Source organism: Eptesicus fuscus, chromosome 3 (assembly GCF_027574615.1).
Source record: "Eptesicus fuscus isolate TK198812 chromosome 3, DD_ASM_mEF_20220401, whole genome shotgun sequence".
NCBI lineage: Eukaryota > Metazoa > Chordata > Mammalia > Chiroptera > Vespertilionidae > Eptesicus > Eptesicus fuscus.
In genome coordinates this window covers 107,132,967-107,157,132 of record NC_072475.1, presented here as the reverse complement: position 1 = coordinate 107,157,132, position 24,166 = coordinate 107,132,967, and the positions used below count along the sequence as shown (strand labels likewise).

The following is a 24,166-nucleotide window of genomic DNA, read 5'->3' as shown; positions in this document are numbered from 1 at the left end:
TACTACATGTAAGATAAAGGCATTAATAGCAATAAGTGTACTCCTGCAATTAGTAATGCTCGGCAGTTGCTCAGGTGTTGGGGATTCAGCATGCAAGCTGTTAATTGGTAGGTAACAAAGGAAGATAAGACCAGCATGTCTCAGGACACACCTGCTCACACATATACAAAGGGACTTCCTGGGACTTCCAAGGACTTCCTGGAGACTCCAGCTGCCCAGGGAATGAATAATGTCTAGTGAATAAAGAGTCCCTTGTGTGGACCATGGGTCTTTTTTTCTTCAATGTTTCCCATCTGTGAAATGGGGGGAAATGATTAAGCCACAAAGATAGATAGGTCAATGTTTGTGTTGTGCCTGGGATACTTCCTGGACTTCAGTAAGTATTGAAAGGTTCTTAATTGGATCATAAGAGATATTTGGAGAAAGTTAGTTAGAATGGAGAAAATTAAAATATCTCAGAAAATAAATATTTAGACTGCTATAACAATACATTAAAAGCTGGGTTTAAAATAACACATTTTTGAAGTGAGTTACCAAAACTCTAACTTGAAACCTTAATATGAAATGCAAGGGTTTCTATTATTCTATTTATGGTGAAAATACTCCCACCACCATCACCATTAAGGTTAGTCAGTTGCATGCTTCCATCTTGTGGCATAATGTGGAAATACAACTATCAGCTTTTGTTATTTCTGCTTTGGCCTACTTAAGGATCCAGTAATGGGGCGGGGGGGCGGGGGGGGGAGGACCTCCTTTATTCATTGATAGCTCTCACTGTTACAAAAATAAAATTATCCTATCATTAAAAAAATAAGATGAAAACCAAGTACCTATAACCAATGCTACTTTACCCAGCAAGGCTATCATTCAAATTTCAGAGAAGTAAAGAGCTTCAAAGACAAGAAAAAGCTAAAGGAGTTTATTACCAACAAACTAGTATTACAAGAAATGTTAAGGACTTGATGGAAGAAGAAAAAAGAACAAAGAAGGAAGAACAACAACAACAACAACAGAGGAACATAGTTAAAAAATAAAATGGCAATAAATATGTACCTATCAATAATCACTTTAAATGTAAATGGATTAAATGCTCTAATCAAAAGACATAAGGTAGATAAATAGGTAAGACACATGTCAGAACAAAATATACACACAGAGTAAAAGTAAAGGGATGGAAAAATGTATTTCATGCAAAAGGAAAGGAAAAAAAAAAGCTGGGATAGCAATCCTTACATCTGACAAAACAGACTTTAAAACAAAGGCCATACAAGATACAAAGAAGGACACTATATATAAGGATAAAGAAAGCAATCCAACAAGAGGACATAACCCTTGTAAACATTTATGGACCCAACATAGGAGCATCTAATACTAAAGCAAATCTTGATGGACACAATCTCAATAAATTTAAGAAGACCAAAATGATATCAACCATCTTCTCTGACCATAATGCTATGAAACTTGAAATCAATCACAAGAAGAAAACGAAAACACACAAAGACATGGAGGCTAAATAACATGTTATTAAACAATGAATGGGTTAACAATGAGATCAAGAAAGAAATCAAAGGATACCTTAAAACAAATGAAAATGAGGACACAACTACTTTCCCTTTGTTCCAAAACCTGTGGAACAAAGGGAAAGTAGCTCTAAGAAGGAACTTCATAGCATTACAGGCTTATCTCAGGAAATAAGAAAAAGCTCAAATGAACAATCTAAGTTCACACTTAAAGGAACTTGAAAAAGAACAACAGACAAAGCCCAGAGTGAGTAGAAGGAAGGAAATAATAAAGATCAGAGCAGAAATAAATGAAATAGTTTTAAAAAGCAATACAAAAGATCAACGAAAACAAGAGTTGGTTTTTAGAAAAGATAAACAAGATTGACAAACATTTAATGAGACTCATCAAGAAAAAAAGAGATCACAGATCTAAAATAAATACTCTCTGATGAACAAAAATAGATCCAGAGACAAATGGCAGGGAGGTGAGGAGGTTTAGAGATCAACTAAAGGACTTGTATGCATGCATATTAGCATACCCACTGGACACAGACACTGGGGCTGTGGGGGATTGCCCTCCAGGGTGGGAGTGGCTGGGGGGACAATCTGGGAAAAAGGAGACATATGTAAAAACTTTAAACAATAAAAAATAGAGCATTTCACCCCTTAAAAATAACATTTATAGCCTGGAAAAAAAAAAAAAAAACTCCAAAACTTCATATGGAACCAAAAAAGACCCTGAATAGCTACAGCAATCTTCAAAATGAAGAACAAAGTTGGAGAAATCATAACGGATATCAAGTTATACTACAAAGCCATTGTTATCAAAACAGCCTGGTGCTGACATAAGAACAGGCATATAGATCAATGGACAGAACAGAGAACCCAGATATCAACCCAAGGCATAACACTCGATAAATATTTGACAAAGGAGATACGAACATACAATGGAATAAAGACAGTCTCTTCAATAAATGGTGTTAGGCCTGGCTAGTGTAGCCCAGTGGTTGAGAGTTAACTTATAAACCAGGAGGTCAGAGTTCAATTCCAATTCCCAATCAGGGCACATGCCTGGCTTGTGGACTCAATCCCCAGTGGGAGGGAGTGGGGGCATGCAGGAGACAGCTGACCAATGATTCCATCTCATTATTGATGTTTCTATCGCTCTCTCTCCCTTCATCTCTGAAATCAGTAAAAATATATTTAAAAAAATGTTTAAGTAAATGGTATTGGGATAATTGAACAGATACATGCAAAAAAGTGAAACTAGACCACCCACCTACACCATACACAAGAATAAATTTAAAATGGATAAGAGTCTTAAATGTAAGTCATGAAACCATAAAAATCTCAGAAGAAAACCTAGGCAGAAAAATCTCAGCCATCTCTAGCAACAATGTTTGCAGATACATCTACTAGGGCAAGGGAAAATAAGGAGAAAATAAACAAATGGAACTACATCATAATAAAAAGCTTCTGTACAGCAAAAGAAACCATCAACAAAATGAAAAAGGAGCCCACTGTATGGGAGAACATATTTGCCAATGACATATCTGATAAGGAGTTAATGTCCAAAATATATAAGGGATTCATACAATTTAACAAAAGGAAGACAAAAATCCAATTTTAAAGATGGGCAAAGGACCTAAATAGACACTTCTCCAAAGTGGATATACAGTTGACCAAGAAACATATGAGAAAATGCTCAGTCACTAATCATCAGAGACATGCAAATTAAAATGACAATATCACCTCACACCTGTCAGAAAGGCTACCATTAACAAATAAACAAATAACAATAGCTGGCATGGATGTGGAGAAAAGGTAACCCTAGTACACTGCTGGTGGGAATGTTAATTAGTGTAGCCACTATGGAAAACAGTATGGAGTTTCCTCAAAAAATTAAATATGAAACTGCCATTTGACCCAATGATCCCACTTCTAGGAATATATCCTAAGAAATCTCAAACACCAATCAATAAGGATGTATGCACCCTATGTTCATAGCATTGCAATTTACAATAGCTAAGATCTGAAAACAGTCCAAGTGCCCATTAGTAGATGAGTGGATAAAAAAGCTGTGGTACATTTATACCACTATGCAGTTGTTAAAAAGCAGGATCTCTTACCTTTTGAGGCAGCATGGAGAGTATTACACTAAGCGAAATAATCCAGTCAGGGAAAGACAAGTATCACATGATCTCATTCATATGTGTAATCTTATGAACAAAATAAACTAATGAGCAAAATAGATCCAGAGACACAGAAGTATCTAACGAAACTCATAGGAAAGGCAGGGTGGGTGGGTAGGGAAGAAATTAACCAAAGAACTTGTATGCATATATAAATAACCCATGGACACAGACAATAGGGTGGTGAAGTCCGGCGGGGGGGGGGGGGGGGGTAATTAGGGCAAAGGGGAAAGTGGACATCTGTAACACTTTCAACAATAAAGATATATTTTTCAAAAAAGGAAAATGAAAAAAAAAGAGAGGACCCAAAATAAATAAAATCAGGAATGAAAGAGAGTAACAACTAACACCAAAGAAACAGAAAAGAATATAAGAAAATATTTTGAATAACTGTATGCCAACAAATTGGATCATCTGGATGAAACAGATAAATTCCTAGAAACATACAATCTTTCATAGCTTAGTCAGGAATAATCAGAGAATCTGAACAGACAGATTACAACTAGTGAAACTGAAGCAGTAATAATAATTTAAAAAACCTCCCCCAAAACAGAAGTCCTGAACTGAATGGCTTTACAGGTGACTTTTACCAAACATTCAAAGAACATAAACACGTATCCTTCCCAAACTATTCCAAAAAACTCAAGAAGAGGGAAGACTCCCAAGTTCATTTCCCGAGGCAGGCATTATCCTAATTCTAAAAGCAGATAAATACACAGCAAAGAATAAAAATTATAGGCCAAAATCTCCGGTGAACACAGATGCTAAAATCCTCAACAAAACTTTAGCAAACAGAATCCAGCAATACATTAAAAACATTATACACCATGATCAAGTGGGATTTATTCTGGGGATACAAGGCTGCTACAATATACACAAAGCAAAGTGTGATACACCACATAAACAAAATGAAGGATAAAAATCACATAATATCATTAGATGCAGAAGAAGCATTTGATAAAATCCAGCACCCACTTAAGATAAACACTGTTAGCAAAGTGGGAATCCAGGGAACATACCTCAATGTCATAAAGACCATATATGACAAACCTACAGCCAACATCATATTCAATGGGCAAAAAACTGGAAGTGCTAGCCACAGCTATTAGACTAAAAGAAGAAATAAGAGGCATTCAAATTAGAACGGAAGAAATAAAACTGTCATTCTCTGCATAGAGAACCATAAAAAATCCATCAGAAAACTACTAGATTTAAAAGAATTAAATTATCTATGATGTGCTCATGGATAAGAAGAATTAACATCATTAAAATGCCCATACTACCCAAAGCAAACAAAAGATTTAACACAATTCCTATCAAGATTCCAATGGCGCCCTAACCGGTTTAGCTCAATGGATAGAGCGTCTGCCTTTGGACTGAAGATTCCAATGGCATATTTCCCAAAACTATAATAAATATTCCAAAAATTTATATGGAACCACAAAAGACCCTGAATAGCAACAGCAATCTTGAGATATAAGAACAAAATTGGAGAAATCACATTACCTAATACCAAAGCATACTATAAGGCCATAGTATCAAAACAACTGTACTGGCATAAAAACAGAATAGAGGGCCCAGAAATAAACCCATGCTTTTAGTGAATTAATATTTCACAAAGGAAGCAAAACATACAATGGGCTATTTAATAAATGGTGTTGGTAAGTTGGACAGGTATATGCAAAAAAAGTGAAACTAGACCACCTTCTTACACCGCACATAAGAATAAACTCAAAATGGATTAAAGGCTTAAATGTTAGACTTGAAACTATAAAAATCGTAGAAGAAAACATAGGCAGTAATATCTCAAATATTTCTCAAGGCAGTATTTTTAAAAAAATACATTTTATTGATTTTTTTACAGAGAGGAAGGGAGAGGGATAGAGAGTTAGAAACATCGGTCAGCTGCCTCCTACACACTCCCCACTGGGCATGTGCCAGCAACCAAGGTACATGCCCTTGATCAGAATCGAACCTGGGATCCTTGAGTCCGCAGGCCGATGCTCTATCCACTGAGCAAAACCAGTTAGGGCAAGGCAGTATTTTTTAATGATATATCTCCTCAGGCAAGGGAAACAAAAGAAAAAATAAACAAATTGGATTGCATCAAACTAAAAAGATTTTGCACAGCAAAGGAAACAATTAACAAAATGAAAAGACAACCCACTGAATGGGAGGACATATTTGTCAATACATCTGGTAAGGGATTAATAATATTCAAAATTTATAAAGAACTTACAAAACTCAACATAAAAACACACACACCAAACAACCCAATTAAAAAATGGGCAAAGGACCTAAATAGACACTTCTCCAAAGAGGACATACAAATGGCCAATGGACATATGAAAAGATGCTCAACATCACTAATCATCAGAGAGATGCAAATTAAAACCACAATGAGATATCACCTCACACCTGTCAGAATGGCTATCATCAATAAATCAACAAACAAAAGTTGGCCAGGATATGGAAAAAAGGGAACTCCGGTATACTGTTGGTGAGAATGTAGACTGGTACAGCCACTGTGGAAAGCAGTATGGTGTTACCTCAAAAATTTTAAAGTGCCTGGCCAGTGTAGCTCAGGGTTGAGCATCAACCTATGAAGCAGGAGGTGACAATTCAATACCCAGTTGGGGCACTTGCCTGGGTTTTGGGCTTGATCCCCAGTAGGAAGCATGCCAGTTTATGATTCTCTCTCATTATTAATGTTTCTATTTCTCTATTCCTCTCCCTTTCTCTTTCTAAAATAAAAAATAAAATTTTTAAACAGAAATGCCTTATGACCTAGCAATTCCACTTCTGGGAATATATCTGAAGCAACCCAAGAGACTAATTCAAAAGAATATATGCACCCCTATTTTCATTGCTGTGGTATTTACAATAACCAAGATTTGGAAGCAGCCTAAGTGTCCATCAGCAGTTAAGTGAATAAAACAGCTACAGTACAATTACACAATGGAGTACTGTGCAGCTTTAGAAAGGAAAAAAAAAAATTGCAACAATGGACCTGGAGAACACTATGTTGAGTGAAATAGTCAGTCAGAGAAAGACAAGTACCAGATAATTTCACTCATATGTGGAATCTAATGAACAAACTATACTAACAAGCAAAATAGACAAAATCCTAGATAGAGAGCAGGCAGACAGCTCTGGTGGTGGGGGTTTGCAGGGATATTGAGGTGTGAAGGGATTGAGCAAAATAAGAACAAAAGAGAGAAAAAAACTCATGGACAAGAGACAACAGTGTGGTGACTGTGGAAGTGAGTGGATGAGTTGAGGTGGAAGAGGGCATATGAGGGATAAATGGTCATGGAAAAAATAATAAAATACAATAAAAAGGGGGAGAATATTAGAGCCAAGAAACAGAAAAACCCAAGTCCTTGATGACATCACAGAGCTTCTGAATCAATTAACCCTGAAGCCCACCCTTATTTCTGGACTTCCAGCTCTGTAAGATGCTGCACTTCCTTAATATGTATACCATTTGAATAGGTTTTCTATCTCTTAAAGCTGAAGTAATCTGATATCCTTCCTACCCATCTGATGGGGTTGAAAATAATAAGAAGAGGCCGCAGACACCATCCCAGACTGCTCAGCAGTGCAAAAGCCAACGGAACCTCAAGTGCCCACAGCTGACACCTATAAGACCTACTCTGTAAGAGAAGGGAGTACAGATCAGAACAATAACAATCAAGGTGTGAGACACAAGGCAGACCCAGCCACTGGAGGAAGTAGTCCCAGACCATGGGATTACTAGGGGATTCAACCTTTCCGATCTCAATCAGGTTGCCCAGGGCCATAAAGGGAGAGTGATTCACATTCACCGGCACTAGAGAAGTTCCCAGGAGGTCCAGTATAGACACACCAAGGAACCAGATTCAACAATATCAGAGCAAAATCAAATGAGTCCCAAAATCAAATGAGTCCCTTGGACTGAAAGCACATGGACAACAACTGGCATGATGAACCTCACTGGCAGCAAGACAGAAGGGAGATCCCTCTCATGAATGGGACATTAATAATCAAGTCCCAATTTCAACAGGAGAGCCCAAACAATGCACATAAGGCACATTCCTAGAGCATCCAGCTCAGGTGAACAAAGAGACTACATCACTGGACCCCTCAAGACACTTTCTACATTAGGCCAGTCCATAAAGACTGGGAGAAATATCAGATCATAGAAGCAAATAATAAATAGAAAAAAGAAAAAACAGACAGCTAAAATGGGGACACAAAAAAACAACCCAAATTAAAGAAAAGAACGAATCTCCAGAAAAGGAAATACATGAAATGGAGACAAGCAACCTAACAGTCACAGAGTTCAAAGTAATGGTTTTAAAGATGGCTAAGGAACTTAGTGCGAATTACAATAGCATGAAAAGGGAAATACAGGCCATGAGCAAGAACCACACAGGAATTAAAAATGATATATCTGACATCAGGAACACACTGGATGATATTAATAGATTGGATGAAGCAGAGGCTCGAATCAGCTATTTTGAATAAAAGGTAGAAATAAATGCCCAATTAGAGCAGCAAATAGAAAAAAAAGAATTAAAAATCAGGAAGAGAGCTTTAAGGGAGCTCTGGGACAACATGAAATGTAACAACATCCACATTACAGGAATACCAGAAGGGGAAGAGTGTGACCAAAAAATCAGAGAACCAGTTTAAAGAAAAGGCAGAAAACCCCAATTTGGTGAAGGATAGTATCACCCAAGATCAGGGGGCACAAAGAGTCCCAATCAAAATAAACCCAAAGAGACCCACACTTAGATACATCATAATTAAAATGGCAAATGTTAAAGACAAAAAAAGAATCTTAAAGGCAGCAAGAGAGAGATACAAAATTACCTACAAAGGAGTTCCCAAGAGAATGTTGGCTGACTTCTCAAGAGAAACACTTCAGGCCAGAAGGGAGTGGCATGAATTATTCAAAGTAACGAAAAGCAAAGGCTTAAATCCAAGACTACTGGATCCAGCAAGGCTATCATTTAAAATCGAAGGAGAAATAAAAAGCTCTCTAGACAAAAAAAGGAGTATATTACCACCAAACCAACAATGCAAGAAAGGTTAAAGGGACTGCTTTAAGAAGAAAAGGAGAAAGAGAGAATCATAGGCATAAAGAAAATTAAAATGGCAATAAATAAATACCTATCAATAATAACCTTAAATGTAAATGGATTAAATGCTCCAGTCAAAAGACACAGGGTGACTGAATGGATAAGAAAACATGGCCATTATATATGCTGTCCACAAGAGACTCTCTCAAAACAAAAGATACAGACTGAGAGTGAAGGGATGTAAAAATATATTCCATGCTAATGGATAGGGGAAAAAAGCTGGGGTAGCAATACTCATATCAGACAAAATAGACTTCAAAGGCTGTAACAAGAGAAAAAGAAGGCCACTTCATAATACTAACAGGAATGATTCAACAAGAAAATATAACTGTTGTAAACATATATGCACCCAATCTAGAAGCACCCAAGTACATAAAAAAAAAAAAAACCAAACCAAAACATAACCCTCTTGTTGGACTTTAAGGGAGAGGTTGACAGCAGCAATACAGTCATAGTAGGGCACTTTAACACGCCACTGACATCACTGAATAGATCTTCCACACCAAAAAAAAATTAATAAGGAAACAGAGGCTTTAAATAACACACTAGATAAGATTGATTAAACATTATTTACAAAACGTTACATCCCAAAGTGGCAGAATATACATTCTTCTCAAGTGAACATGGAACATTCTCAAAGACAGACCACATGTTAGGGCACAAAACAAGTCTTTACAAATTCAAGAAGACTGATATAATGCTAAGCATCTTCTTGGATCACATTGGCATGAACTTAGAAATCAAATACAATAAAAGAAAACACCCTCAAAAACACTCAAATACAGGGAGGCCAAGTAACATGTTAGTAAACAATGAATGGGTTACCAATGAGATCAAGCTAGAAATTAAAAACTTACTGGAAAAAAATGAAAATGAAAACACAATCATCCAAAACCTATGGGACATGGTGAAAGCAGTCCTGAGAGGGAAGTTCACAGCACTACAGGCCTACCTCAAGAAACAAGCAAAAGTATTAATAAACTATCTAACCCTACAACTTAATGAATTAGAAAGAGAAGAGCAATAAAAGCCAGAGGAAGTAGAAGGAAGGAAATAATAAAGATCAGAGCAGAAATAATGACACAGAAACTAAAAAAAAATTACAAAAGATCAATAAATTCAAGAGATGGTTCTTTAAAAAGATAAACAAGATTGATGAACCCTTTGTCACACTCATCAAGAAACAAAAAGAGAGGAACCAAATAAATAAAATCAGAAACAAAAGAGGCGATATAACAATGGACACCACAGAATACAAAGCATTGTAAGCAAATACGATACACAGCTATATGCCAACAAACTGAACAACCTGGATGAAATGGACAAATTCCTAGAAACATACAATCTTCCAAAACTCAATCAAGAAGAATCAGAAAACCCGAGTAGGCCAAAAACAACTGATAAAATTGAAATAGTAATTAAAAATCTCCCAGCAAACAAAAGTCCTGGACTGGAGGGATTTTCAGGAGAATTTTACCAAGCATTCAAAGAACTAACACATATCTTCCTCACACTATTTTGAAAAACTCAGGAGAAGGAACACTTCCAAGTTCTTTTTACAAAGCCAGCATTATCCTAATTCCAAAACCAGATAAAACACTACAAAGAAAGTGACAGGCCAATATCCTTGATGAACATAGATGCTAAAATCCTTAACAAAATATTAGCAAATCAGATCCAGCAATATATTAAAAAGATCATACACCATAATCAAGTAGTCTTTATTCTGGGGATGCAAGGCTGGTACAATACTCGCAAATCAATAAATGTGACTGAACATACTGAAAGAGGGGGTAAGAGAAGAGATAAATCAACAAAACAACAAGAAAGCGCACTGCATGGGAGAACATATTTGCAAATGGTATCACTGATAAAGGTTTAATCTCCAACATCTACAGGCAGCTTATACAACTTAATAAAAGGAAGATAAATGATCCAATAAAAAAATGGGCAACGAACCTAAATAGAATCTTTTCAAAAGAAGACAGAAGGAAGGCCAAGAGACACATGAAAACATGCTCAACGTCACTAATTATCCGAGAGATGCAAATCAAAACAACAATGCGGTACCATCTCACACCTGTCAGAATGGCTATCATCAACAAATCAACAAACGACAAGCGTTGGCGAGGATGCGGAGAAAAAGGAACCCTCATGCACTGCTGGTGGGAATGCAGACTGGTGCAGCCACTGTGGAGAACAGTATGGAGTTTCCTCAAAAATCTGAAAATGGAACTCCCATTTGACCCAGTAATCCCACTCCTAGGAATATATCCTAAGAAACTGGGAACACCAATAAGAAAGGATATATGCACCCCTATGTTCATAGCAGCACAATTTACAATAGCTAAGATCTGGAAACATTCTAGGTGCCCATCAGCAGATGACTGGATCAGAAAACTGTGGTACATCTACACAATGGAATACTATGCTGCCATAAAAAAGAAGGAATTCTTACCATTTGCAGCAACCTGGATGGAATTGGAGAACATTATGCTGAGTGAAATAAGCCAGTCAATGAAAGAAAAATACCACATTATCTCACTCATTTATGGATAATAAAGAACATTATAAACTTGAACAAAAAGATAGATACAGAGGCAGTGAAGCATCAAACAGTCTGTCAAATTACAGTGGGAAGGTTAGGGAGAGGTGGGGAAGATAAGAGATCAACCAAAGGACTTGTATGCATACATATAAACATAACCAATGGACGCAAAACTCTGGGGGGTGAGGGCATATATGGGAGTGGGGTGAAGGGGGCAATGGTAAGATATGTACACATATAATACCTTAATAAAAAAAATTGGAAAAAAAATAAGATAAAATTACATATGCAAAAAAAAATGATGTAGGTAAAATTATACAAAAAATGATATTATTCCACCAGCTTACACCATACACAAAAATAAACTAAAAATGGATAAAAGACTTAAATGTACGTTGTGAACCATAAAAATATTAGAAGAAAACATAGGCAAAAAAATCTCAGAAATCTCACATAGCAGAATTTTCACTTATGGCAAGAGAAATAAAATAAATAAAGTAAAATAAAAATAAAATAAAAGACTAAGTGACCAACTGTACATCCATCCGACTGTCCGACTCACCAACCGGCAGGCACATATGAACACATACTGGCAATTTAAAAATAAACATTGACTTGGGTATGCACAATACATATAAAGCTCTCACTGGCGCCAATCTCGCTGGCTTTCTCTCGAGTTTTAAGAGCGAGTAACAAAGTTAAAGTTGTAAATACTTCATCACAAGGGAAATTAGTCAAGTACTCTGAAAGTGTTTTTACTCTTACTAGTAATGTGGTATACAGGGAGATATTAGAATAAGTTTAATCAATTTATCAGTCATTGTTTTTATCGATGTTGTTTTTAGATCATTTTTTTATATCATATCTTTTTTGTTATATCATGTTACTGTTTATTTATTAATCAATTATATCTTTTTTTCATATACATTTTACTAATTTGCTTTCATCTCTGACACTTCTGTTATAGAGAAAGGGTGAATAACAATCCTATACAATAAAGAGGTAATATGCAAATTGACCATCACTCCAACAAACAAGATGGCCGCCACAAGATGGCCGGCAGGAGAGGGCAGTTGTGGGCAATCAGGCCAGAAGGGGAGGGCAGTTGGGAGGGACCAGGCCTGAAAGGGAGGGTAGTTGGGGGCAATCAGGCCTGCAGAGGAGGGCAGTTGGGGGCAACCAGGCCTGCAGGGGAGGACAGTTTGGGGGAAACCCAGGCCTGAAAGGGAGGGAAGTTGGGGGGGACCAGCCCTGCAGGGGAGGGCAGGTGGGGGAGACCAGCCCTGCAGGGGAGGGCAGTTAGGGGCAATCAGGCCGGCAGGGGAGGGCAGTTAGGGATGACCAGACCGGCAGGGGAGGGCAGTTAGAGGCAACCAGGCCTTCAGGGGAGGGCAGTTAGGGGCGACCAGGCTGGCAAGGGAGGGCAGTTAGGGGCGACCAGGCCTTCAGGGGAGAGCAGTTGGGGGCAACCAGGCCTGCAGCATCAATCAGGCTGGCAGGAGAGTGGTTAGGGGGCAATCAGGCAGGCAGGCAGGCGAGCGCTTGGGAGCTGATATGCTAAGGCCACTCAACCACTTGCTATGATGAACCCTTTGTCATAAGGATTCATCTGGATTGTGAGAGGGATGTCTGACTGCCTGTTTAGGCCCGATCCCGGTGGGCAATTTATTTGTTTATTTATTAATCAATTTAGGCCTGGTGGGATCGAGCCTAAACGGGCCGTTGGACATCCCTTGAGGGGTCCCCGATTGGAGAGGGTGCATGCTGGGGCTGAGGGACACAAACACACCCACCCCTGTTAAAATATATCTTCTAATTAATTTCCTTTCAATATGCACAAATCTGTGCACCAGGCCACTAGTATACTTATAAACAAAGCCCATGGACATGGCATGGGCAATAGGGTAGTGAGGACATAAAGGAAGAGGTAAGGGCTGGGAGGAAGGAGGGGTAAGGAGAGGGAAGGAGAGATAGCTATAATACTATCAATAATAAAATATTTTTTAAAAACACACACAAAATGCTCATACAAAGTTCTTTTGCAAATCAGTAAAATGACCCTGAAACCAATAGAAATGTGAAAAGTATATGAACAGGCAGTTCACAGAAAAGGAAAATTGTCGTAAGGGAACACTTAGCATATATAAGAGCAAAATCACAAATGAACTGTTGTATAGTTTTAATATGTCCTATTGTCCTAAAGAGGATGAAGAAGCTGAATTATACAGTGGGTAATAAGAATGATAAACTAATATAGCTTAGTGGAAAACATTATAAGAGACTAGAGGCCTGGTGCACGAAATTTGTGCACTGGGTAGCGGGGGTTCCCCCTCAACCCAGTCAGTGCCCTCTTGCAGTCCAGGAGCCCTCAGGGGATGTCTGACTGATGGCTTGAGAGAGGGCCGAAGCCATCAGTCAGAAATCCTTAGTGCTGCCGTGGAGGTGGAAGAGGCTCCCAGCACTGCCGCTGCGCTCACCAGCCGTAAGCCTGGCTTCTGGCTGAATGACGTTTCCCCTGTGGGAGTGCACTGACTACCAGGGGCAGCTCCTGCATTAAGTGTCTGCCCCCTGGTGGTCAGTGCGCGTCATAGCGACCGGTCATTCTGCCGTCGGGCCAAAACTGGCTCTCTGACATCCCCTGAGGGGTCCTGGATTGCAAGAGGGCACAGGCCAGGCCAAGGGACCCCACCAGTGCATGACTGGGGCCGGGGAGGGACGCAGGAGGTTAGCCATCTGGGGAGGGACCGCGGGAGGGCTCCAGAGCATGTCCGGCCTATCTCACTCAGTCCCGATCAGCCGGACCCCAGCAGCAAGCTAACCTACCAGTCAGAGTGTCTGTCCCCTGGTGGTCAGTGCACATCATAGCAAGTGGTTGAGGGGCCTTAGCTTATCATTAGCATATTACACTTTGATTGGTTGAACAGACGACAGGACACTTAGCATATTAGGCTTTTATTATATAGGATAGTTGTATAGACTCTATTTAAATACATTATGTTGTTAGTTGTCCTAGGAAATTCTGTTTCTGATTTCTTCTAAGAATGTCTATTTATGTTTAGTTATCAATAGAAAGGGTTCAAATAATAAAAATATATAGTTTAATTTAGAAAATTAAAAGATAAAAACTACATGATCATATCAATAGATGCAGAAAAAGCATTCCACAAAATCCAGCACTGTTTTTTGATTAACACTGTCAGTAAAGTGGGAATAGAGGGATCATACATAATAGCGGCCATATATGACAAACCTACAGCCAACATAATACTCAATGGGCAAAAACTAAAAGTGTTTCCCTTAAGAACGGGAACAAGACAAGGATGTCTGCTTTCACCACTCTTATTCAACATAGTGCTAGAAATCCTAATCACAGCAATCAGACAAAAATCCTATCTAATAATAGACAAATATGCAAATTGACCATACCCCCGACACACACGCAGCCACGCCCACAAGCCACACCCACCATCCAATCAGAGCGAGTATGCAAATTAACCCAAACCAAGATGGCTACAGCCACAGAGAGCAAGGTTTCCTAGGTAACAGAGGAAGCCAAGCTTTCTGCCAGCCGTTGCAAGCCTAAGCCTCCACTCAAGCTACAAAGTTTCAATTATAGAAGGTAAACAAATTCAAACAAATGGCGGCAGAATGGAGCTTAAGAGAGCAGGCCAGGGTTGCTGCTGGCAACAAGGCAAGCATATCCTTCCCCCAAGCTCTTAAGAAATCAGTTCTGCCCAGGCTGGTGTGGCTCAGTGGTTGAGTGTCAAACTATTAACTAGATGGTCACGGTTCGATTCCTGATCAGGGCACAGGCCCAAGTTGTGGGCTCGATCCCCAGGGATGTGCAGGAGGCAGCTGATCAATGATTCTCTCTTATCATTGATGTCTTTATCTCTCTCTCTTTCTCCCTTCCTCTCTGAAATCAATAAAAATATATAAAGAAAAAGAAATCAGTTCAGTTGTTTATATCTCCATTAATATTTGGAAACCTCCCCCTGAAAATGCCATTCAAATACTCATGTACTGTCCTTCCCATGATGGAAAACACATCAAAAGAAAAAGCATTGCCCTAACCGGTTTGGCTCAGTGGACAGAGCATTGGCCTGTGGACTGAAAGATCCCCGGTTCGATTCCGGTCAAGGACATGTAGGAGGTGTGCAGGAGGCAGCTGGTTGATGTTTCTCTCTCCTCGATGTTTCTAACTCTCTATCCCTCTCCCTTCCTCTCTGTAAAAAATCAATAAAATATGTTTTAAAAAAAGCAAAAGCAAAAGCATAATTTTGTTGGAATTAAAAAAGAGCAACAGAGAAGCGAAATTCATTGTGGTGTGAAGAGGAAAAATGGCACACTAAACAGGAGAAGGTCTAATTTAAAAAACAAAACAAACTTATAATAAAAATATAAGCTATCTTAGCTGGTGTGGATCAGTTGGTTGAGTGTTGACCATGCACCAAAAGGTCGCTGGTTCAATTCCCAGTCAGGGCACATGCCCAAGTTGAAGGTTCGATCCCCAGTCAGGGTTTGTGAATCCTCGGGTAGGGTGTGTGTGTGAGGCAACTGATCAATGTTTCTCTCTCTTCCTCTCTCCCTTCCTCTCTAAATTCAATAAGAATATATTTTTTAAAGAAAGGTAAGTCAAAGAAAGCAAGGCTACATAAAGTCAAGAAGAAATTTAAAAAGCCTTGTAATTTTATAACTAGATAATAACTATTAATATTTTTCCAATGCAATTTAGAAAATTAATGGCGGAAACCAGATTACAATGAGTTGTTAGTAAGCAAAAGTACAAAGTGAAAATCCCAATGAGGTATGACAGTGAAAGAAAGTATAGCAGAGTAGCAATTTAAGTGTGAGACAATCCAGAGAAAGTATTTAAAAATGAAAAATATCTATGCTTCATGAAAGAGCCAGTGAGGATAGGCTGAATAACCAGGCAAGGGAGAAAATAACAAATGAAATGCAAAGGCTGGAAGAGATAGAATCCAATGAGTAGTCTAAGGTACAAAGAGTAGGACCTCTTCCACTCTCAGATAAGAAAGATTAAGAGAGAGGCAGATAATTTTAGAAGTGACAAGAATGGAAGTTTACATCTAGTAGTCTTTATGTTTACAGTGCTTCCAATAGACTCATTATCCTATATAATAAAACCCTAATATGCAAATTGACCGAATGGCGGAACAACTGGCCACTATGACACACACTGGCCATGAGGGGGCAGATGCTCAATGCAGGAGCTGCCCCCTGGTGGTCAGTGTGCTCCCACAGGGGGAGTGCCACTCAGCCAGAAGCCAGGCTCATGGCTGGCTAGTGCAGTGGTGGTGGCGAGGGCCTCTCCCACCTCCACTGCAGGTGGGTGGTAAGAAGCGAGGGGTCCCAGACTGCAAGGGGGATGTCTGACGACTGGCTTAGGCCCGCGTTGGACATCTCCCAAGGGCTCCCGTACTGCGAGAGGGTGCAGGTCGGGCGGGCTGAAGGACCCTCCTCCCCGGCATGAAATTTCGTGCACCGGGCCTCTAGTTTCATTATAACATGCAGAATGAAGCTCAAACTGGAAACATAACCAAGCTGCTCCTGACACATAACACATAAATATGTTTCATTCCAATGCAATGTTTTAGAACAGCAAAGCAATCTGGCAGAAAACACAAACAAGCACATTTTCTGGCATGTAGCCTTAAAAGCAAAGGCTCTAAGAGTCAGAATGTTGGTGACCATATCTTAGCTCCATCATTTATTAGCTGGATGACTTTAAGCAAATTACTTAATTTATCTATGATTCCACTTGGTCACCTGGAAAATAAGAATAGTTGTGAGATTAAATGAAAAAATCTATAAAAAGAACTTAGGGGAAAACGGAGCACACCGAAGCTCACTAAATGTTAAAAGCTATTAGTGGAATTCTTAAAAAAGGTTCCAATAGTTCATAAATATGATGGTGTTAAATTATACACATTTCCTACTTTGGGAGACAGAAATGTGAGAGGCAGAAGTACAAATCTTATTATAAGAACTGATGATGTTTCTTTTCTATTCTAAATCTTCAGAGGAAAATTGCTTCAATTCAGCAATCTCTCTAATTCACCTATTTGAACTTAGATATAAAATGCTGACCAGGTATATTTCTCCCAATGTATGACATGCTAACAGGCTATGTACTTTTTATCTTATAAGACAAATATAAGTTATTTCACATTTTTAAAAGGCTGTGAAGACTTACAATCCAGTTGCTTAACACAGAAAGTGGACAGATGATCAGTGTTGTTCTTGGTCTCTCTACGTCAGTTTTCTTTGAACCCTCCACGGCAGATGCTCCTGAAAGAATAAATCGGTGGCACTGATATTAAGTGTGTGTTTCCCACCCCCCACAAATATATAGTCAATAAAGAAATGACAATAATGTGACTCTATGAAAAGAGAAATTAGGAAGAACTAAAATGAAGCAGATGGACTTCTGTTTCCAGCTTTGAAGAAGTAACAGTAACCAGATTTTTACTTTGCCACTTTAAACAGCTAAATACCTAGATAGTGACTATTCATGGGGGAGGTAGAGGATTATGACTAGAAGGGGACACAAGGAGGAAGTTTCAAATACCCACTGATATTCATTAAATTATTCATTAGGATGAACATTTGTTTTATGCAATTCTCTGAATTTGGACTATGGTTAATGTGGTAGCCAGACAGCAAGATGGCCCCCAATGATAATCCACTTCCTGATAGTCACAACCTTGTGTAGTCCCACCCCACACTCCACTGAGGTTGGTCTGTGGACCAAAAGGATATGTCAGAAGTGACATATCACTTCTGAGACTAATTTATAAAAAATGCAGTTTCTCTCCCTTAGATGCTCTTTCTTACCCTGATCACTTTCTCTGGGGGAAGGCAACTGCTATGTTGTGAGGATACTCAGGCAGCCTATGAAAAAACATCCTCCAATTTTATTTTCCACTAGAGGCCCGATGCACAAAATGCATGCAAGAGTAGGCCTTCCTTCCCCCGGCTGCAGGCACCGGCTTCCCTCTGGCACCCGGGACCCAGGCTTCCCTCCGGCTGCTGGCAGGCACCTGGGAACTGGGTTTCCATCCAGCCGCCAGCAGGCACCCCGGACCCAGGCTTCCCTCGCAGCCCTGCCTTTGTCCGGAAGGACATCCAGAAGGATGTCTGGTCAAATTAGCATATTACGCTTTTATTATATAGACTAGAGGCCCGGTGCACAAAATTCGTGCACAGGGGAGGGAGTCCCTCAGCCTGGCCTGCACCCTCTCCAATCCGGGACCCGATGGATATGCCTCTTGCAATCCGGGACCGCTGGCTCCTAACCACTCACCTGCCTGCCTGCCTGATCACCCCAACCCCTCCGCCTGCCTGCCTGCCTGATCGCCCCTAAGTGCTCCCCTGCCAGCCTGATCACCCCTAACCACCTCTGCCTCGGTCCTATACCTGGGGCCCAGGATTCCCTCATCCGGCTGGCCACAGGTACCCAGGACCCAGGCTTCCCTCCCTTTGGCCAGCCGCAGGCACCCAGGACCCGGGCTGGCCACACCTGCAGGCACCCAGGACCCAGGCTGGCTTCACCCGCCCACAGCCGCAGGGGATCATGAGGTGAGCAGCTTTTTTCCCTCTCCTGGGCCACAGCTGCAGGCACTGGAGCCTGGGACCGTGGGGTGGGGGGCTTTTCTCCTTCTCTTGTGCCACCGGCCCTTGGCCCTCGCAGCCACTGTGGCTTTGAACGGATGGACATCTGGAAGACATCCGGTCTAATTAGCATATTACCCTTTTATTAGTATTGATTCCCTTATTGGGCAGTATTTACATTATTTCCAGTATTTCACTAAATAAGGCATCAATGAAAACTGGTTTTTCATGTCTCCTTGTACACATCTATAGAGTTCTAGGTGGTCTATTTTTAGCTTCATTACATTTGGTCTAGCTGCTCTCCACGGTAATTTACATTCCCATCTACAGTGCATGAGACTTCCTGTTGCTCACAACCTTGCCTATACTTGGCATTAAGATTTTCAAATGTTTGTAAATATGATGGGTGAGACAGTATCTCACTGTTCCCTTAATTTGCATTTCCCCAATGATTGAATCTGCATATATTTTCCTATATTTATTGGTTATTTGGGTTTTCTTTCCTAGAACTATACATTTATATTCTTAGTGGCTATTCCCCTACTGTACTGTCTTTTTCGAAATGACAACAGAGGATTCTTTACATATTCTAGATATTAATCCTTTCTAAGTTACACTTAATCACAAATATCTTCTTCAGCCTTAACGTTTTTCAATATTTATGGTACCTATTGATGCATGGAAATTTTAAATGTTGAATTTAATCTTTTTCTATGCCTTTGTGTGTCTTATTTTTTTTAAATCACTATTTACCACAATACATGGTTTCTATCTCCATGCACTGATTTTTGTTTTTATTCTATTTCTATTCCAGAAATATCTTTATTTGGGTTTTAGATCAGCTATGATTATTTTTTTAAAGTTTCTCTCCTGTATTACCACTATGTGTCTGCAACAGAAAGGAACTTTTTGTGTGAACTTAATTCTATCTCAATTCTAATTCTATCTAAATCACATCTCAACTAAATTCAAAATTTCTTAAAATTCCTAAAATTGGGGTTAAAAATAATCTATCTGAAATGCCTACATTTTCTATTCCTAATTGTTTGATTCTTAGGCAAAAAGTTAGTTCTTTTTCATCATTCTGTGTTAGCTCAAATATCACATTACACAGACTCCTTCGGTCAATCTTTATTTCATCATGTTCCTTTGTTTTTTCACAGCATTTATTGTCTATAATTATGTTTATTAATTTTATGTTTTCTCCATAATTAGGCATAAGTTCCATGAAAATACACTTTTGTCTGTTATATCTGCAACATGTAAAATAGAGGAAACTAAGATACAGAGATATAAATTGTCCCAAATTTCCTTAATCCTAGGTTCAATCTCTTTCCATCTCCAATACTGAGACTTCTAAGCAGTGTTGATTTCCTATCAATTAAAAAATACAAAATTACAATAAATAATAAAGATCACTAACATTCTTAAGTGAAAAGCAGATTCTAATTATACCAAGTAGTAAACCTTTATTATAATTTAAATTAAATTAAGTTTTTAAAGCAGCCATAAATTGATCTGTGCCTTTACTAGAAGAAATATCCCTGCTACTCAGATGAGTCAGGGACCTCCTCCCATCAATTTCCCACCTAACTAAAATAAATAAAATACAAAAGGTACTAGACAGAAAACACATCAAAACATATCTTTTTTTAATGGGATTATGAATTTTTTTCCTTTCTCTACTTTCTAAACTTCTTATAATATGGTTTTATAACTTTTGTCATCTAAAATATTTTTCCCTGAAAAAAACAAAAAAAAAGCAAACAAACAAAAGCTCAAAACCCTGCAGAGTTACTGACCCTTTTTCAACATTTTCTTTTTTGTTGCAGGAGTAGATGAAATAAGTGCACATGCAAACTCTGTATCTTCTTTAACCTTAGAAGATCCTGCTGAAGTTAAAAACCACAGAATCATTAAGATATTTGAAAACATTTTCTCCTCTGCTTAGGCACAGGTACTTTCTGAGAATAGAAAATAGAATACCATTGCCACACTACTTTAAGAGTTTATATTATTAAAAAAGAATAAAACAACCAAATACAAAATTGCCTCTTCTGACACTAAGCATATCTTCCTGAGGAAGAGATGTAAAAGTAGAAGCAGCCATATGCAAAGTGATTCAGCTCCCAGGTGGAAGGAGAATTTTTTCAAGGAAACAAGTATTTGACTTCTAATAAGGATGCCAAATTTTCAGGTCAATCAATGTTGATGAGTTATTTTCCAAATGCAATTTCTCAGGTAATTAGGAAGCAATATGATCTTATTTAGCGGAAAAGAAAATAAAGAATATGTTTTAAAGATAAAGGAAAATGTAAAAATAATCATTGGTTATTCATACATTTGTATGATAATGTGAATATACTATTTCCAAGAACATACTCCCACCATACTTTTGAAATTACAATTTAGACAGATATGAATAAGGTTTTATCAAAGTAATTTTATAAGTAGTAAAAAAATCATTTTGTCTTATTAAAAGTTGGTTTAAATAATTCCTCTTACATTTTATTTTGAAATTGTTCTTTCAATTTGCCTCATTCAATTAATATCCCTGGTAAGCTCCATGAATAGTTCATATATATTTAAATTGCAGTCAAGTTTAAGACCTATTACTAAAGAATTCTAAGTTTGAGAGATGCAAATCAATGTTTTTTTCTTTAATAATTTGAAGTGTAGAATACAGATAGTGAAATGTACATACAGACCTTTAATTCTGCTTTTAGTTTCTGATTGTGCAGTTCCCAGTTTGCCTACAAACAACCAAATACAAAAATGCTCACACAAAAAAATTAGAATACAGGACACAGCATCAAATCATATCCATTTAATATTACCTTTCATTTTCTTTGGCAATTCACTAGTTTCAATTTCCTCTGAATCGCTGCTTTCAGTATACTGGACAGCAGTTTTTCTTCTAAAATTAAATATATCCAAATTTTTTTATCAACCCAAAACAAATTATAAATAAAAACATGTTTAACAAATGCAATATAAATGCTTTTTGTCTTCCCCACTTATATTTTGAAAAATATTAAAGTAAAACTTTATTTGACAAATGAAAGTCAAATTTTCTGCAAGCATTGTGTTTTCTATATATATATTATTGATTTTTTACAGAGAGGAAGAGAGAGGGATAGAGAGTTAGATACATCGATGAGAGAAACATCGATCAGCTGCCTCTTGCACACCCCCTACTGGGGATGTGCCCGCAACAAAGGTACATGCCCTTGACCGGAATCGAACCCAGGACCCTTGAGTCCGAAGGCCGATACTCTATCCACTGAGCCAAACCAGTTTCGGCTGTTTTCTTTTTTTTAAAATTAAATTTATTGAGGAGAATCAAGATGGAGGCATAGGTAAACACCTATACTTGCTGCCTCTCACAACCACATCAAAATTACAACTAAAAGGCAGAACAACTATCATCCAGAACCGCGGAAAAGCTGGCTGAGTGGCAGTTCCAAACTAGAGAGGTGAAGAAAACTCATTGAGACTGGTAGGAGGTGCGGAGGTGCGAAAAGTGCTGGCACCTGGGTGTGCTGCTTTTTTAATCAGGAGGGAGATACAAGCTCCAGCTTGCTCTGAATTCCAGTTCCCGGTGAGACTCTGGGGGACCCAGACACATACAGGGAGAAACTGGACTATCTGGCATCAGGACAGGAACGCAAGGGTGGCTTTCTTTCAGAGGTGCTTGCAGCCATCATTGTTCCTAAGCGGGGAAGTGGGGACCTCTCCAGGGCAGGGCTGACTGGCACCCATTGCTGTGTGCTCCACCCTGGTGATTCCGAGACCCCGCCCCACCCAATTTACAACCCAACCCAAGCTGTGCACAGTAGCTTTTGCATGAATGGCCTGTCCTTTCTCAGCCTAAAACCTGTTAAACAGGCAGCAGCAGCAGCAGCCTGCCTTGCTACATAGTTGGGCCTCATCTGGGCACTTCCAAACCCAATACAAAGAGGAGGATTCTGCAGATCTCTCTATAGCTCCTGCTGGGCAGTCCCAGGCAGTGGCTGACTTTGCACCTCCTTGGAGATCCAAGAGCCAGTGTACCCACTATTTAGTGTGAGACCATACCAGATTACAACTCTTCACATCCATAAGTGACAAAGTCAAGGGGCACCCAAAGCCCCACTGAAGCAAGTCCTGCCCCATAAGGGTGTCTCCTAAACAGCAGCTCTTCCAGTGTAGACACAGCTGGTCCTCACAGCCAATTGGCCTGGAGGTCAATTCCTCCCAGTGATACCAATAGCAATCAAGGCTTAACTACAACAAGACTGTGCACACAGCCCACAAAGGGGTGCACCAAGAGTGTCCACCTCAGGTGACTGGGGAGGCTGAGCCACTGGGCCCTATAGGACACCTAGCACACAAGGCCACTCTATCAACTCAAGGAGACTTAGCAGCTACCCAGTACATAGAAACAAACACAGGGAAGCAGCCAAAATGTGGAGACAAAGAAACATGTCACAAATGAAAGAAATGGATGAAAGCAAAATACTGGATATAGAGTTCAAAACCAACAGTTATCAGGTTACTCAAGTGTCTTCTAGAAACCTCCGAGGAACTTAGTGAGATCTTTAAGGATATTAGTGAGGATGCCAAAAAAATGGAAAAGGACCAGTCAGAAATTAAGCATACACTGACTGAAATAAAGAATAATACAGAGATAATAAAGAATAATACAGAGATTCAACAGCAGACTAGAGAATCCCAAGAATCAAGTCAAAGATTTGGAATACGAAGAAGCAAAAAACACCCAACTGGAAAAGCAAAAAGAAAAAAGAATCCAAAAATATGAAGATAGTGTAAGGAGCCTCTGGGACAACTTCAAGCATACCAACATCCGAATTATGGGGGTGCCAGAAGAAGAAAGAGAGCAGGATATTGAAAACCTATTTGAAGAAATAGTGACAGAAAACGTCCCCCACCTGGTGAAAGAAATAGACTTACAAGTCTAGGAAGCACAGAGAACCTCAAACAAGAGGAATCCAAAGAGGACCACACCAAGACACATCATAATTAAAATGCCAAGGGCAAAAGACAAAGAGAGAATCTTAAAAGCAGCAAGAGAAAAACAGTTAGTTACCTACAAGGGAGCACCCATACAACTGTCAGCTGATTTCTCAACAGAAACTATACAGGCCAGAAGGGAGTAGCAAG

The 24,166-nt window shown here is 39.1% G+C and overlaps 1 protein-coding gene across 1 annotated transcript in view; it reads right to left on the bottom strand.

Moving 5' to 3' along the window:
- Positions 1-24,166, bottom strand: part of HLTF (helicase like transcription factor) — a 106,534-nt gene that overhangs the window by 43,495 nt on the left and 38,873 nt on the right. Inside the window, exons 11-14 of the mRNA XM_028135831.2 lie at positions 21,841-21,920; positions 21,712-21,756; positions 20,806-20,895; positions 17,586-17,680 (exon numbers count right to left, since the gene is read on the bottom strand). Coding sequence (XP_027991632.1) covers positions 17,586-17,680; positions 20,806-20,895; positions 21,712-21,756; positions 21,841-21,920 — 310 coding nt within the window. The remainder of the gene's footprint in view (positions 1-17,585; positions 17,681-20,805; positions 20,896-21,711; positions 21,757-21,840; positions 21,921-24,166) is intronic.